This window comes from Oncorhynchus mykiss, chromosome 5 (genome assembly GCF_013265735.2).
Source record: "Oncorhynchus mykiss isolate Arlee chromosome 5, USDA_OmykA_1.1, whole genome shotgun sequence".
In the NCBI taxonomy this organism is placed as follows: Eukaryota; Metazoa; Chordata; class Actinopteri; order Salmoniformes; family Salmonidae; genus Oncorhynchus; species Oncorhynchus mykiss.
In genome coordinates, this window is record NC_048569.1 from 29,965,970 (window position 1) to 29,982,468 (window position 16,499).

The 16,499-nt window shown below is 42.5% G+C and overlaps 2 protein-coding genes across 3 annotated transcripts in view; both read right to left on the minus strand.

Moving 5' to 3' along the window:
* LOC110523582 (tyrosine-protein kinase ABL1) overlaps positions 1 to 10,709 on the minus strand; it is a 73,692-nt gene extending 62,983 nt beyond the window's left edge. The window contains exon 1 of the mRNA XM_021602400.2: positions 9,329 to 10,709. Coding sequence (XP_021458075.2) covers positions 9,329 to 9,461 — 133 coding nt within the window. The 5' untranslated portion in view covers positions 9,462 to 10,709. The remainder of the gene's footprint in view (positions 1 to 9,328) is intronic.
* A 579-nt stretch (positions 10,710 to 11,288) lies between these two features.
* On the minus strand, positions 11,289 to 15,222 carry LOC110523588 (exosome complex component RRP4). Of its 2 annotated transcripts, none has more exons than XM_021602424.2 (9): positions 15,033 to 15,222; positions 14,349 to 14,450; positions 14,108 to 14,153; positions 13,913 to 14,002; positions 13,664 to 13,729; positions 13,384 to 13,452; positions 13,105 to 13,281; positions 12,764 to 12,892; positions 11,289 to 12,535 (listed from the first exon to the last, which is right to left on the minus strand). In XM_021602424.2, the coding sequence occupies exons 1-9, from the start codon at positions 15,158 to 15,160 to the stop codon at positions 12,455 to 12,457; spliced, it is 888 nt and encodes a 295-aa protein (XP_021458099.1). In that variant the 5' UTR covers positions 15,161 to 15,222; the 3' UTR covers positions 11,289 to 12,454. The 2 variants fall into 2 exon arrangements, with proteins under 2 accessions (XP_021458099.1, XP_036833136.1); XM_036977241.1 differs by having other exon boundaries at positions 14,951 to 15,088.
* Between the last annotated feature and the right edge of the window lie 1,277 nt (positions 15,223 to 16,499).

A 16,499-nucleotide genomic window follows, 5' to 3' on the forward strand; every position in this document is an offset into this window, starting at 1 on the left:
ACACCAGGACCGGTCAGCTGGAATATGCTGATAGCGCCAAGTTTGACGAGGAAAGGAAATACTTTATTGACCGAGGCACCTTCAGGGGATTCAAATACCCAAACGAGCTCAGGATTCTTCACCAAGGAGCCCTGTGACACTTCAAAACTCCCGAAGAGGCAAAACGTTTTTTGAAGGACAATCCTGGCCACTGAGAAATGGACCAATGACTAAGTGATTACTGTTACTACTAATGAAGATAAGACAGCACATAGCCACCATCCAATGACCCACCCGCCCGCTAAATGTCATTATAGATGTCCATTTTATTCATATTTTATTTTAACTGAGAGAGAGATAGGCCCTATAGCCTAAACTAGGCCTACTAACATTATAGCCTACTTTTATATACCCTTTAATATCAAGTGAGAAAATTAACCATTTACAGCCTGTAATCTTGTCTGTAGAACATTGAGACTAATTGGCAGACAGTGGTCAGATATTGTCAATTTATATTAGGCCTATAGCCTACTTTTTTATTTGTATTTATCATTTTCACATCTACAGACCTAACGAGAGGCTCAGTGTGTCAATTTTATGCCTATGGTTATGACAGCCTTATCCTGTTGATATATTTATATATTTCATTTATTTTTATAACAAACAACTTATCCAATAGATCCCTCTCAGGGATTTTCTGTTTTATTTAGTCCAAACGATTAGGCCTATGTTCTTTGGGGGATGTATTTGTACGCTGGCTATTGATTTTATTTTACTTCATTTCTCCCTCTCTTTTTTAATGTGGTCTGGACGGGGGCTACAATGTCACTTAACGCTGGTCAGAGAGGATGAGGCATTTTTCTCACTCTCTCTCGGGAGACGTTGTGCATTGCGAACTGTTACTGAGCGTGGGGTTAACAGGTCCAACAGGATATGTTGAGTTGTTTGGAAAATCACATGGGGTGTTCAGACATTGTTATTTTATGTACACTGTTTCTTTTTCTTTTATGTGATCGCAGCTGTAACTATTATCTACCTTTACCCAGAGATGACTTGCACTAGAGATCCATTACTGTTCGATGACGTTAACTAGTACCTTCCATCTACTGACGTGGAATTGCCATGGGCTAGGTCATGCAATAAAACTGAAAAATATACTATGTGTTCTCAAAAAGGAAAAAGCAGACATTGCGCTTTTACAAGAGACACACCTCTGTGATGCCGAACATGCCAAACTCTGCAGAGCTTGGGTGGGACAGGTGTATTGCTCATCTTTCAAATCAAACAGTAGATGCACAGCCATACTTATCCATAAGAATGTTCCATTCATAATTTACAAAAACATATCAGATCCGAAGGGGAGATTTATTCTGATTACTGGGTCACTGTATGGGAAACCAATTACTATCTTAAACATATACGCCCCTAACAATGATACTCCTGCTTTCACGACACCTTTCTATATACATCTGGCCCTTCTTTGGACACTGTGCTAACAAACCTCTAAAACGAGCTTCAATGCCATGCAAAACTCCTTCCGAGGACTCCAACTGCTTTTAAATGCAAGTAAAACTAAGTGCATGCTATGCCCGCACCCTCCCGCCCGACTAGCATCACTACTCTGGACGGTTCTGACTTAGAATATGTGAACAACTACAAATACCTAGGTGTCTGGATAGACTGTAAACTATACTTCCAGACTCACATTAAGCATCTCCAATCCAAAACTAAATCTAGAATCGACTTCCTATTTTGCAACAAAGGCTCCTTCACTCATGCTGCCAAACACACCCTCGTAAAACTGACTATCCTACCGATCCTCGACAAAATAGCCTCCAACACTCTACTCAGCAAACTGGATGTAGTCTATTACAGTGCCATCTGTTTTGTCACCAAAGCCCCATATACTACCCACCACTGCAACATGTATGATCTTGTTGGCTGGCCCTCACTACATATTCGTGGCCAAACCCACTGGCTCCAGGTCATCTATAAGTGTATGCTAGGTAAAGCCCCGCCTTATCTCAGCTCACTGGCCACCATAGCAACACCCACCCGTAGCACTCGCTCCAGCAGGTATATTTCACTGATCATCCCCAAAGCAAACACCCTCTTTGGCCGCCTTTCCTTCCAGTTCTCTGCCGCCAATGACTGGAACAAATTGCAAAAATAACTGAAGCTGGAGACTTAAATCTCCCACTCTAACTTTAAGCATGAGCTTTCAGAGCAGCTTACCGATCACTGTACCTGTACACAGCCAATCTGTAAATAGCACACCCAACTCCCTCATCCCCATATTGTTACTTATCCTCTTGTTCTTTTGCACCCCAGTATTTCCACTTGCACATCATCATCTGCACATCTATCACTCCAGTGTTAATGCTAAATTGTAATTATTTTTGCCTCTATGGCCTATTTATTGCCTTACCTCCCTACTCTTCTACATTTGCACACAATGTACATAGATTTTTCTATTGTGTTATTGACTGTACGTTTGTTTATGTGTAACTCTTGTGTTGTTGTTTTTGTCGCACTGCTTTGCTTGATCTTGGCCATGTCGCAGTTATAAATGAGAACTTGCTCTCAACTGGCCTACCTGGTTAAATAAAGGTGTGTCACGCCCTGACCGTAGAGAGCGTTTTATGTCTCTATTTTGGTTTGGTCAGGGTGTGATTTGGGTGGGCAATCTATGTTCTATGATTTTCTATGTGTTTGACCGGTGTGGTTCTCAATCAGAGGCAGCTGTCTATCGTTGTCTCTGATTGAGAACCATACTTTAGGTACCCTTTTCCCCCACCTGTTTTGTGGGACGTTACCTTTGTCTATGTGAACATAGCCCAAAGCTTCACGGTTTGGATTTTGTTCTTCGTTTTGTCAGTGTCATTTTTTAATAAAGAGAAAATGTACGCTTACCATGCTGCACTTTGGTCCAGTCATTCAGCCAGCCATGACAGAACTTCCCACCAGCAACGGACCAAGCAGCATGGTAAGGTGGACTCCTGGACATGGGAGGACGTTCTGGATGGCAAGGGAGTCTACACATGGGAGGAGATCCTGGCGGGAAGGGATCACCTTCCATGGGAACAGGTGGAGGCAGCTAGGAGAGCAGAGGCAGCCGGAGAAAGGAACCAGCGGTATGTGGGAACACAGCTGGCAAGGAAGCCCGAGAGGCAGCCCCCCCCCCCCAAAAAAATTGAGGGTGGCAGAGTCAGGAAGCAGACCTGAGCCAACTCCCCGTGCTTACCGTGGAGAGCATGGGACTGGTCAGGCCCCGTGCTATGGGGTGATGCTCACGGCGTCGAGGCGGAGCATTCACAGGCCGGTGTGCTCAGTGCCAGGGTCCCGCATTAGCCGGGTGGAAGCTGGCATCCAACCAGAACGGGTGGGGACAACTCTGCGCTCGAGACCACCAGTGCGCCTCCACGGCCCAATGTATCCGGTGCCTCGGCCAAGGAGGAGGCCTCCTGGATGTCTCCCCAACCCGGTGAGTCCTGTGCCTGCTCCCAGAGCCAAGTCTCCTGTGTGTCTCCCCAACCTGGTGAGTCCTATCTCCTGTGTGCTTGCCACCTGTCCGGAGCTGCCAGAGTCTCCCTCCTGTCCGGAGCTGCCAGAGTCTCCCTCCTGTCCGGAGCTGCCAGAGTCTCCCTCCTGTCCGGAGCTGCCAGAGTCTCCCTCCTGTCCGGAGCTGCCAGAGTCTCCCTCCTGTCCGGAGCTGCCAGAGTCTCCCTCCTGTCCGGAGCTGCCAGAGTCTCCCTCCTGCCTAGGGGCCCGCTACAAGGGTCCCCAGTCCGGGGTCGGCGGCGAGGGTCCCCGCTCTAGAGGCGCCACCTAAGTGGGCAGAGCCAGAGGTGGAGCGGGGTCTACGTCCCTCGCCAGAGCCGCCACCGCGGAGAAATGCCCACCCAGACCCTCCCCTATAGGTTCAGGTTTTGCGGCCGGAGTCCGCACCTATGGGGGTGTACTGTCACGCCCTGACCGTAGAGAGCGTTTTATGTCTCTATTTTGGTTTGGTCAGGGTGTGATTTGGGTGGGCAGTCTATGTTCTGTGATTTTTTATTTCTATGTGTTTGGTCAGGTGTGGTTCTCAATCAGAGGCTATCGTTGTCTCTGATTGAGAACCATACTTAGGTACCCTTTTCCCCCACCTGTTTTGTGGGAAGTTAACTTTGTCTTTGTTCAAGGCACATAGCCCAAAGCTTCATGGTTTGGTTTTTGTTCTTCGTTTTGTCGGCGTCATTTTTTAATGAAGAGAAAATGTAAGCTTACCATGATGCACTTTGGTCCAGTCCTTCAGCCAGCCGTGACAAGGTGAAATAAATAAATACACATTTTGAAAATGAGAACCCTGTTCAATGAGCATTGTGTTTCCTTTGGAGTCCTGGCTGGAAATGTTTATTGTACCCTCAACTCTGGACAAATCATCTCAAATCCAAATTCTACAATCAGACCCATAGCACTTTCAGACCTTTGTCTGTCTCTGCATTGACCTCTGTAAAAACATCCCGAGGTCAAAGTCTGGAAATTCAACACCATGTTATCAAATGAAGCATTCCATACATTGGTTACTACATGGATAGACAACTACACACGAGAACAATGACTCTCCTGTTTCTCCGGCCACAATGTAGGACGTTGCCAAAGCCACAGTAAGAGGTAATCTAATTGCATATGCTTCCTCTAAGAAAAAAGCAATGGAAGCACACATGTTAGATCTTGAGAGGGAGCTGGAACGCTGCGAAAAAAGTACATAAACAATACCCAGCCAGCAACTCCTGGAGTCAACTTAAAGCAGCCAAAGTCAAACTAAACTCTAACTATACCCAGCCAGCAACTCCTGGAGTCAACTTAAAGCAGCCAAAGTCAAAATAAACTTGAACTATACCCAGCCAGCAACTCCTGGAGTCAACTTAAAGCAGCCAAAGTCAAACTAAACTTGAACTATACCCAGGAGATAAAAATAAAAAAATACATTCTTTACTAAACATAAATACCATGAGTATAGCAATAGGGCTAGCAGATTGCTTGCTTACCAATGTTCAGTCAGAGCGTACAATCATGGCCATCCAAACAGCAGATGACGAGGTCATATATGATCCAAATAAGATAAACTTAACTTTTCATGATTTTTACTACAAATGTTACTTCTGAGAGAAAATATACGGATGCAGAACTCCATTCATTCATAAAGGGAATCTCACTACCAAAACTATCAGAGACCGACCAATAAGATCTCAACTCCTCCTCCACTCCTGAGGAGGTCCTAGAGGCAATTATCTCCATGCACCTAACAAGTCTCCAGGCCCAGACAGATTACTCAGCGAGTTATACAAAGCTTTTTGGCCTCAGTTTAGCGCTATTTTCATGCCAATGCTGGATGATTTTTGCAAAAACTGAGCCCTCCCAGAGTATGTACACAGCCGGCATTAGTGTTGGTCAAAAAAGACAATGACCCTCTATCCTGCTCATCCTTCCGACCCATAAGCTTGTTGGATTTCGACTATAAAATCATTCTTAATAAATAAATAATTGGTAAACACTCCTCTTCCCAAAATAATAAACGCGGACCAAACTGGATTTATTAGAGACAGGTACTCTTCTGATAACATTCGTAGTCTTTTTGATATTATAGATCAAGTAAACACACAGAAGACCCCTGTCCTGCTGGCTTCACTGGATGCTGAGAAGGCGTTTGACAGGATGGAGTGGAACTTTCTGTTCTCAATCATAGAAAAGTTCAATATGGGCCCAAACTTTATTAAATTGATTAAGTTCCTATATTCTCATCCAAATGCCATGGTGACGACTAACGGTCTGAATGTACCAGTACAAGAGGTTGACCGATTAATCGGAATGGACGATTAATTAGGGCCGATTTCAAGTTGTCATAACAATCGGAAATCGTTTTTTGGGGGCGCCGATTTGCAGATTTTTTTTTTACACCTTTATTTAATCTTTATTTAACTAGGCAAGTCAGTTAAGAACACATTCTTATTTTCAATGACGGCCTGTGAACGGTGGGTTAACTGCCTCGTTCAGGGGCAGAAAGACAGATTTTCACCTCGTCAGCTCAGGGGATCCAATCTTGCAACCATACAGTTAACATGTCCAACGCAATAACGACCTGCCTCTCGTTGCACTCCTCAAGGAGACTGCCTGTTACTTGAATGCAGTAAGCCAAGGTAAGTTGCTAGCTAGCATTAAACTTATCTTATAAAAAAAACAATCAATCATAATCACTAGTTAACTACACATGGTTGATGATATTACTAGATATTATCTAGCGTGTCCTGTGTTGCATATAATCTGACTGAGCATACAAGTATCTATGTATCTGACTGAGCGGTGGTAGGCAGAAGCAGGCGCGTAAACATTCATTCAAACAGCACTTTCGTGCGTTTTGACAGCAGCTCTTCGTGTTGTGCGTCAAGCATTGCGCTGTTTATGACTTCAAACCTATCAACTCCCGAGATGAGGCTGGTGTGACCGAAGTGAAATGGCTGGCTAGTTAGCGCACGCTAATAGCGTTTCAAACTTCACTCACTCTAAGCCTTGGGGTGGTTGTTTCCCTTGCTCAGCATGGGTAACACTGCTTCGATGAGGTGGCTGTTGTCGTTGTGTTGCTGGTTCGAGCCCAGGGAGGAGCGAGGAGAGGGACGGAAGCTATACTGTTACACTGGCAATACTAAAGTGCCTATAAGAACATGCAATTGTCAAAGGTTAATGAAATACAAATGGTATAGAGGGAGAAAGTCCTATAATAACTACCACCTAAAACTTCTTACCTGGGAATATTGAAGATTCATGTTAAAAGGAACCACCAGCTTTCATATGTTCTCATGTTCGGAGCAAGGAACTTAAACGTTAGCTTTCTTACATAGCACATATTGCACTTCTACATTCTTCTCCAACACTTTGTTTTTGCATTATTTAAACCAAATTGAACATGTTTCATTATCTACTTGAGGCTAAATTGATTTTATTAATGTAAGTTAAAATAAGTGTTAATTCAGTATTGTTGTAATTGTCATTATTACAAATACATGTTTTATTTTATTTAAAATCGGCCGATTAATCGGTATCGGCTTTTTTGGTCCTCCAATAAATCGGTATCGGCGTTGAAAAATCATAATCGGTCGACCTCTAACCAGTACCCCCTGTATATAGCCTTGTTATTTTTATGTAATTTTCTTCTTACTTTTTGATTTGATTCTGGGTTTTATTAACGTTAGTTTATTTAGTAAGTATTTCTTGAACTGCAATGTTGGTTAGGGCTTGTAGTAAGCATTTCACAGTAAGGAATACCTGCTGTATTCAGGATATGTGATAAATCAAATTTTATTTGAATTCTGACAGATTCCCTTTGGGATGTGGCACAAGACAAGGTGCTGTCTTTCGGGTGGGATGTTAAATGGGTGTCCTGACTCTCTGAGGTCATTAAAGATCCTATGGCACTTATCGTAAGAGTAGGGGCATTAACCCCGGTGTCCAGGCTAAATTCCCAATCTGGCCCTCAAACCATCATGGCTACCTGATCATCCCCAGCTTACAATTGGCACATTCATCCCCCTCCTCTCCCCTGTAACTATTCCCCAGGTTGTTGCTATAAATGAGAACGTGTTCTCAGTCAACTTACCTGGTAAATTAACAGATAAATAAATGAAGACACTCTGCCTGTTCCAATGGAAGACAGGGGTTTCAATACCGTGGAATCTTTGTAACACTAACTAGTCAAAAGAATCAATGTTACCCATATGAACATCCTCCCTAGATTGAACTATTTATTTCAGATGATCCCATGCCATCTCCCAGTTTCTTTTTTCAAAACTACCAACCAAAGCATCACCAAATTTATAATGGGGCAAAAAAACACCTAGGGTCAAGTTTTCCACTCTTTCGAAACCTGAATCTAAGGAGAGTCTTGCCCTTCCCTGCCTCAATTGTACTGCTGGTCTGCCCAAATTCGCAACATGCTAACATGAATCACAAACGGACAAGACTCAATGTGGATTCAGATAGAGGCCCAATCCTGTGTTTCATTGCCCCTAAACTCAATTGTATTCATTAATAACTTTAGTGAAGTGGGCAACATTGCCAAAACCTTTGTGATTTACAGCACTCTACTAGGATGGAAGGACTGTAAGAAATACCTTGGCATTTCCTCTCAGATACGCTCTCACTCGCCTATAGTATGCAACCCAGACTTGCCAAAAGCCCTGAGTAATGCCAACTTTAATCTCCGGCATACCTTTTCAAACCTGTTTCATCCGAACACAACTACACTGAAATCCTTTCAAGTGCGCTGCAGTGAATTCAAAAAAAAAATAAAAAACATTTCTGATCTTTAAATTAGACATGTAATTTCCTCATTCACTTCCAAGGGGAGGTTTTAGAGCTCAGCTGAATGAAGTTGAGAACCTTCTTGCTACAGCACAATCCATCAAAGGCAAAATCTCCTATATCTTGAATCCTTTCTGAGAATGTGGGCTCCTCCTTCACTCCTTCAAAAGAAATCAGATTTTGGCAATCTATACATACTGCTGCACAGAACATACTAGATGTACAGTTTGATATGACCCCGTCTCTATCTTCTTAATGCCCAGCGGGACTTTGTTCTTGATCCAGACAGAGAAAATGTGTTTATGACTATCACATACTTTTCTAAAAAAATGTATTCACCTATTGTGGGCATCTAATTCCTCTCCTACATTTAAAATGTAGATTGACCAGATTGTTGACTTCCTTCCTCTTGAAAAGCTCACTTATGACCTCTGCAAGAGACAGCCCAGGTTTGATAGAGTCTGGTCTCCACTACTCAACTATATTTCAAATTGGACAGAGTGAATGGGGTGATTTGGGAGATGAGTGTATATACATGTTGTGTAAGGTGCTGTAAAAACGAATTATTTGCTCATTGTCTCAGCTAATAAAATAGCTAACATGATCACAGATAGTGCTGCTGCAAATGTGTTTGTTTTGTTTAATATTTTATTGTATTATTTATGTCTGCCACATCTGTGAATGTGATTTGTTTGTTGATTGAAAAACATGAAAACTTCAATTGAAATGGTTACATGTTGAGTTTATATTTTTGTTCAGTATAATTATTTTTGACACACATTTGTTCCTCTCTTCCACTCCTGACTGCATGTGCTGCCATATATTATATTTGTGTGCTGCTGCTGCACCTTTCTATGTGTGCTGGTCATCTGTAACACCTTGCTTGTTTTAGCAAAGAGCAACAAAGTTTCATCACGTTGTTAAGGGTCCATGTTTCTGCAGAAACGGACCCAACCGCACGGCCTTGCCGTCTTCAGTCTGATGTTATTGTACAGAAACAGTGTGTTCTTACCATGCACAGCGAAGACGTTACAGTGATGGGCCCCATGTCGTGATGACTCTCTCTTCCCACCCTTGATGAAGTGCAGCGCCGGCAGACTCGGTCTCCTCTGGTCCCCAACAAACTTCCCCGGCTGCTGCCCCATAAGGGCAGGGTGCCAGGCCGCAGCCGGGTCTCCAAACTGGGCTCTCTCAGTGCCTGGGTCCGGGGCACCTGGTGGGTAGGGGATGGAGAGCAGGGACCACCTCCGTGGTGTGATTTCCCTCAGTCAGTTTGGCCTCTCCAGATGTTCACTTCTGCATCCCACCGCTGACACCAATCCAGGGGTTTTTGATGGAGGTCAATGCAACGGCAAATAGACGACAAGTCCTTCTCACTGATTCCACCCTCTTGATCATGCATTGACTGCTTTGGTAGAGTCTTACTGTCAGATGAGATCTGGTCTCTTATGGCACTTGTGTCTTTTATTTAAGACACAAGCAGTCACATAGGAGGATACTGGAGGAGCCCCAATCAAGACACATTCATGAAGATCTAAGGCCTAATTATGATGGCATACATTCATCCAGCATGTAATAATAGAATGTAGGCCTACGTTCCATATTTGGTCAACAAACGTATTGATTTTCAGCACCATGCAATCCACTGATTTGTCATGACTGATTGTATATTTGACATTCAACTAACATTTTGCTGTCATCTGGACATCCCGCAGTGTTTTTCAGGCCACAATTATGCATGACAAGACGCTACCGCGGGATAAAATGTGTTTGAGGAAAAATCGTGGGAAACTTAGCTAACGAACGTTGGCATTACTCAGATGGTAGGCACTTGCTTCACCAGAAAGCAAATGCTCTGTATTTGAATACAATTTCTGACAACTGAATGTTATTTAGTAGCTATGAAGATGCAAGAATGGCTGTGCAACATTTTGTTTGTTGGAATACTAGCTAGCGAACTAGCTCCAGCTAACGATGGAGCTAGCCTTACTGGCTAGATGGTGGTACGCCGCGCGAGACCCTGGGAATTAACATCGGAACAGTCAACCTAATAACCAGTTCTAACTTCGGACCGTGTACTTCGTCGTCTCGTTTGACTCAATATTGACAACATTAATAAAGGTTTCCCGAACTGTCCAGTGTCCTCCCCAACCCTTAGTATTCAATTCCTATTCAAACTTCGTGTCCACTCTTTCTGTCTTGCGGAGTTTCTCTCCCGTGCACCCCAACCCAGGCACTTTAACCAAGGCGCATACTCCAAACTTCTCGAACCAACCAGTGTGTTGCTTGGGCGTTTTCGTAGCTCCTTCTCAACACGTGCAACTAGCAAGTTCGTCGTTTCTATCTCCCTCGTTTCTAAACGTATTTATTGCTCTTTCGATAAAATCTTAACAATATACACCGGTAGGACAGCCGTCGCTGAGGCCGCCATATTTCCGTACGCAAGGTGGTTTACTGAAATATGGGGGTGGGGATACGTTTTACGTCAGAGCGTGCGTTCATGCGTGGGCAACTAGATGGGACCCAGACAATATCTGCTGTGATAGTACATACAGTATGTCATGTCCCATGTAAATGTAGCACAAGTCATAGACTTGACATAAAAGGACAGCAAATGATCAACTGTTGATCAATAGCAGTTTCACTAAAGGTAAAGGGCAGGCAGTAAAGTTGATTTTATGAACCAAAACGTTAGAAGGAAGGCTTTGCAAGCTGGTATGCATTTTCCTTCCCTATTTTGTATTTACTGACTTTAACTCATCTTTGGAAAGGAGTAAACAAAACATAAAAATAATTATGTGAGGAAAAACACTTTTTTATGTACATTGGGAGGCTGTCTAAGATTCCTCCACAAGGATATCTCATGTGCCCTTGAAGTAAAATAATCTAATTGGGAAACCTCAAAATAAAAACGCACTACTTACAAGCATGATAAGAGAAAGGTTTCACACACTGATAGCTTGAGGCATTAGTAGGTTTGTGTATTTAATTCTCGAAAGAGTAGTTATTCATCCAAAAGTATGACACATTATCAACAGTCCTCTACTAGTTCTCTAAAAAACAACCACAAAGAAATGAGGAACAGCTGGGTCCTTGGTTGCAGAATGCAGGAACATTTTAATTCAGTAAATCAATTACCATCCCTCTCCAATATAGGTGTCTATTGAGAAACATAGCTATAGTTTATATACTTAACAAAAATAAACAACTTCAAAGTTTACTGAATTACAGTTCATATAAGTAAATAAGTAAATTACACCCTAATCTATAGATTTCACAACTATGCAGGGGTGCAGCCATGGATGGGCCTTAGAAAGCATAGGCCCACACACTTGGCAGCCAGGCCCACCCACTGGGGAGCCAGGCCCAGACAATCAGAATAAGTTTCTTTATTACAGATAGAAATACTCCTCACCACGTCCCCTCAGACTATCCCACAGGTGAAGAAGCCAGATGTGGAGGTCCTGGGCTGGCGTGGTTACATGTGAGGCCGGTTGGACGTACGGCCAAATTCTCTAAAACGACACTGGGGGCAGCTTATAGTAGAGAAATTAACATAAAATTATCTGGTAAGAGCTCTGGTGGTCAGCATGCCAATTGCATGCTCCCTCTAAACTTGAGACATCTGTAGCATTGTGTTGTGTGACAAAACTGAACATTTTAAAGTGGCCTTTTATTGTCCCCAGCACAAGGTGCACCTGTGCAATGAGCATGATGTTTAATCAGATTCTTGATATGCCACAGCTGTCAAGTGGATGGATTATCTTGGCAAAGGAGAGATGCTCACTAACAGGGATGTGAACAAATTTGTGCACACAAATTGAGATAAATAAACTTTGTGTGTGTATGGTAAATTACTGGATTTTTTTCATTTCAGCTCATGAAACATGAGACCAACACTTGATGTGTTTATATTTTTAGCTTCATAAACTAAACTGCAGAGAAATACATTTCCTGGTGAAGCCAGAAGATTGTATCAAAAAGGGGATATACAGGTCACGGTATCTTCTGCTTGAGAGACAAGTTCAGAACTTGGGTTTAGGTTCAGTCCACAATGTGGTTAAGGCCTTGATGCCTAAACTTGGAATGCAGGGAACACAAACCTTCCATTACGTTAAGGAAGGTTGCATATGGTACTCTAACCCTCCAGTTCGACAAGTTTCTGACGTGTCATCATCACAATCTCCTCCATCACCTCTGGTTTTAAGATATCCTTGATCTAGAAAGAGAGAAACCTGTAACTCAATATGCTTTGTGAACTCTTTGAAGTCTGATGAAATTAGCTAAAAATGCAACATCATTAGGACTTGGATGGCTATAGATCATGTGTCATACAAAATGGCTTTGGTCGAGTCCCTTTTGAAAGAATGATCTAATTGAATGAATGTAAAGGTTTGCTTCCCTCAGACCCTCTTTCCATTACCTAGATCAGTATAGACAGTGTTACCTGGTGTGGGAGGGATGACTCGTAACAGTAGAGCACACTGGTGTCGTACAGAAGCACCTTGTGTGCCCCCAAGGCCAACAAGCAGTTCCTCAACCGTGAGATCACCTCCCGATCTGAGAGAGAGACAGGCTAAGAGGGCAAGGCGGGGAGAGAGGTTACAGTGAGGTGAAAAAAGGGAACAGAAGGGTCAGCGTAGATAATATAACAATCTAGTGAAAGTAAAGCCGTTTATGTCTTGTTGAACGATACAATGAAGTGCTACTAAAATGTGTGTGTATCTACATAGAGGTTGGATCCATTGTATTACCGCTCAAAGCTGTGTAGCCCCAGGCAGCTCTTACCTCAAGACTGGTGTAGTATCCTCCAGCCTCCTCATCCTGATGTCCTGGGGTGGGGTACAGCCACACAAAGCCATTATTGCCCAGGATGATGGAGGCCCCACAAGGCAGGTTGTGGAAGTGGGTTTTCTGTCTCTTGATCAAAGAGGGAGATAGCTGCACAAGAACTCCTTGCCCCAACTGATGTGATGTAGATGCAAAGGAATAAGATAATAGGAAAATGGTTTACATTTTCAATCACTTAAAAAAGGGTATTTACACAGAAAAAAAAAAACATTTTACCTTTCCATACTTTAAACTGCGGGTGTGAAGAGAGAGCGCCCCATCTGAGAAAACAGACTGTACCTCTGCCTGAACGTAAACTCGGTCAAGGAAAATTTTGACCATAGTTACATACAAAATGTAATGCATAACCAATGAGAGTATGACACTTGCTACTTGTAGATGGTGGAGCCAAGGGAATCTAAACATAATAAAAAATTCCATGTAGAGTAGGCTGGAAGGTAGGATGGACATTATAAAGGCAGCAGGGCCCAGGTTGGTGATAAACATCAGAGGATACACTGATGAGGTCCCCCTCCTGAAGGTAGTCTCTCATGGTGAGCTCATCTTCTGCTGACCGTCTCCTCTAAGAAGGACAGATATAGAAAGATTGATTGATGGTAAGACCGAGAAAGAACGTAAACAAATATCCAAAGAAGTTTTACCAAGTGTCAGTACTACTTGGTTGCACCGGGTGCTAAGAGGAACAAGCACACATTACCCAACCACATTTCCTAATTCCCAGATATATGCTGTCCATTCCACTCACCAGCTCTCCTCCGGGCAGATTGACAGAGGACAGCAGCAACACAGAGTCCAGTCTGGAGTTGGTGTCCACCTTCCAGCGCTTCTGCTGCACCTACAAAATGGCAGACAAACACTAAGCTCCAACCAGGAGAAGCACGATCACCCCAGGGCACTATTAGCTTTACTGACTCGGTCACCACTTCAGACAGAAACATACCTCTGTGATCCTCCCAACCACCACATCTCCAACCTCCCCGTTGAACCTGGGAATAAGAACAGATAAAGATGGCACAAGTGATAAAAAGTGATTGTTTTTTTTTACAGACAAACAGTCTGTAAACAATAAAAGCAGATGCTGCGCAATGGAATAATTGTATTAAAACAGAGGCAGTAGCTAACCATTGGGGTAAATCTAACCCTAGGATTACAGACATTACTGTGGCACCTGGTCCACTTACCTGGTCTTGAGCGGCCGTACACAGATGAGCTTGTTCACTCTCTCCACCTCTCCTGCCACAGAGGCTGTTAGTTTTTCTTCATCCATGTAAGTCCCATGACCCCTAGAATGAAAAGCATCTATGGTCTAGTCATGACTCACTATATACCCACTTTCAATGTCCTGTATGCATGTAAATTACTGCCCGTCAACATCATTCAAATTAACTTGGTATAAGTTATATGATAAATTTAAGAGAAACTATTTTAACAATAATCAAGTAAATAGGTAAGCCTAACCTTAGCTACTCTACGAGTGACACTTGCAGAATATTACACTATATATACACAAACGTATATGGACGTCCCTTTAAATTATTGTATTCAGCTATTTCAGCCACACCTGTTGCTGACAGGGGCTGTTTCATGATTTTGGAATGAGATGTTCGACGAGCAGGTGTCCACATACTTTTGATAATGTGTATTTATGCACTAACAAGTGAGACCTGAGATATCTAGTCAATATCAATCAATAGCTTCCTAGCTATATAGCTAACTACCTATCCAAAGCAAAGAGGTAAAGACGTCGATTAATATTGATTTACAGTAAAGAGATAAAACTCACTCAAAATTGTATTAGATGGGAGCAGCATGTTGACAGACTGTTACCTTGTTCTCGTGATGTTCATACAAGCTTGTAGACATACCTCATAAACCCTGTATCTGATGTGATCACATCACCGGGAACAACTAGATCTTTTCCATCCAAAGCAGACAGAGAGGATGATAACGATACTTGTTTCCGAATAGTTGGCAATCTCATATTCGCAGCCATGCCTTCTGAATTCTGTCCTGTTAACTCAAACGGCGCTTGTAATTGACGTCATCAGATACTTCCAGAATTTACCACTCATTGGAATTTACCTTTGCGGATTTTCATAAAATCTAAATAATGCCTCTGGACATTCATTCATTTTATAATTTATTTCACAATATTTCAAACTGCTTTGCAAAAGACATTGTTTACGTAAGAACGCTGGAGATGATTTTTAGTTTCTTGCGCCATCAGGTGAACGTGAAGCAGTACTTCAACCCACCTTCAACATTTTTTATTATTATTAGATGTAAAAAGGGCAATAAATAAACAAACACAAAATCAGATATTAAAACAATAAATGTATTATTTGTATGTATTCTTCCAAACCAATGTTAACCCCAGTCATTGTCACTGATGACTATCCCCATAAACTAGAATTTCATTCTAGTTCTGTGGAATAGTCTCCCGCTGGGCACAGACGTAATTTCAAATCTAGTTTTAATTTACATTTGGTTAAGTCAACAAACGTGACTTCAACGGGAAATCAACAACAACAACGTTATTCTCCAATGTCAAACGACGTCAGGAATTATAGCGCCATCTGACGGCAGCAGGGCTTGGTTAAAAGTTGGCTGAAAAAATACGAAATTCCTTTACGTTGATGATTTGCAAATCCCAATCCGTTTTCCACATTGATTCAACGTCATCACAGTGATTAATATTGGGTTTTTTTATTACGTGGACAACGTTGAATTCAACCAGATTTTGGGAAGTGGCCTTTAGCTACCTCATAATTAAAATCCCCCTGGAAACAGAACATACATGCTGATTTTTCAGCAGACACACATTTACATTCATAACACAATTTTGCTAAGCAAGCTTAAATCGTGTAAAATGAATTCCAATGTCTTCAAACCAAAAACTCTGGCAGAGAGAGTAGTGTATGAAGGCCACCTGGAAGCCAAGGTGGTCTGTTTGAGACAGGTAAGTGTCAGAGTGATCAGTAAGACATTTTTGAATGAAAAGGAATATAACATGTAAAACATATTTTGGTTTGTTAATTGCATGTTTGTCTGCCATTCATTAACAGGTCAGACCGAATCTCCAACCTGGCCTACTAGTCCTGATGGAGTCTCTGGAGCAGTAGTGTAGCCAGAAATTCGTTGGTGGGTGGGCCTGCAGAAATTTGAGCCAACTTCCTGCAAATGTACACATTTTGCCTTTGTGCAAAGAGAACAATTTGCAGTTTTATAGCTAATCTCATACAATTCTACACATTTTGCAATGAGGCTGAGAGAAGATTTTTCCAACACAGCTGCCCTGGAGCCTCTGTCCCAGCCAGCCTCCTCACTGAGGC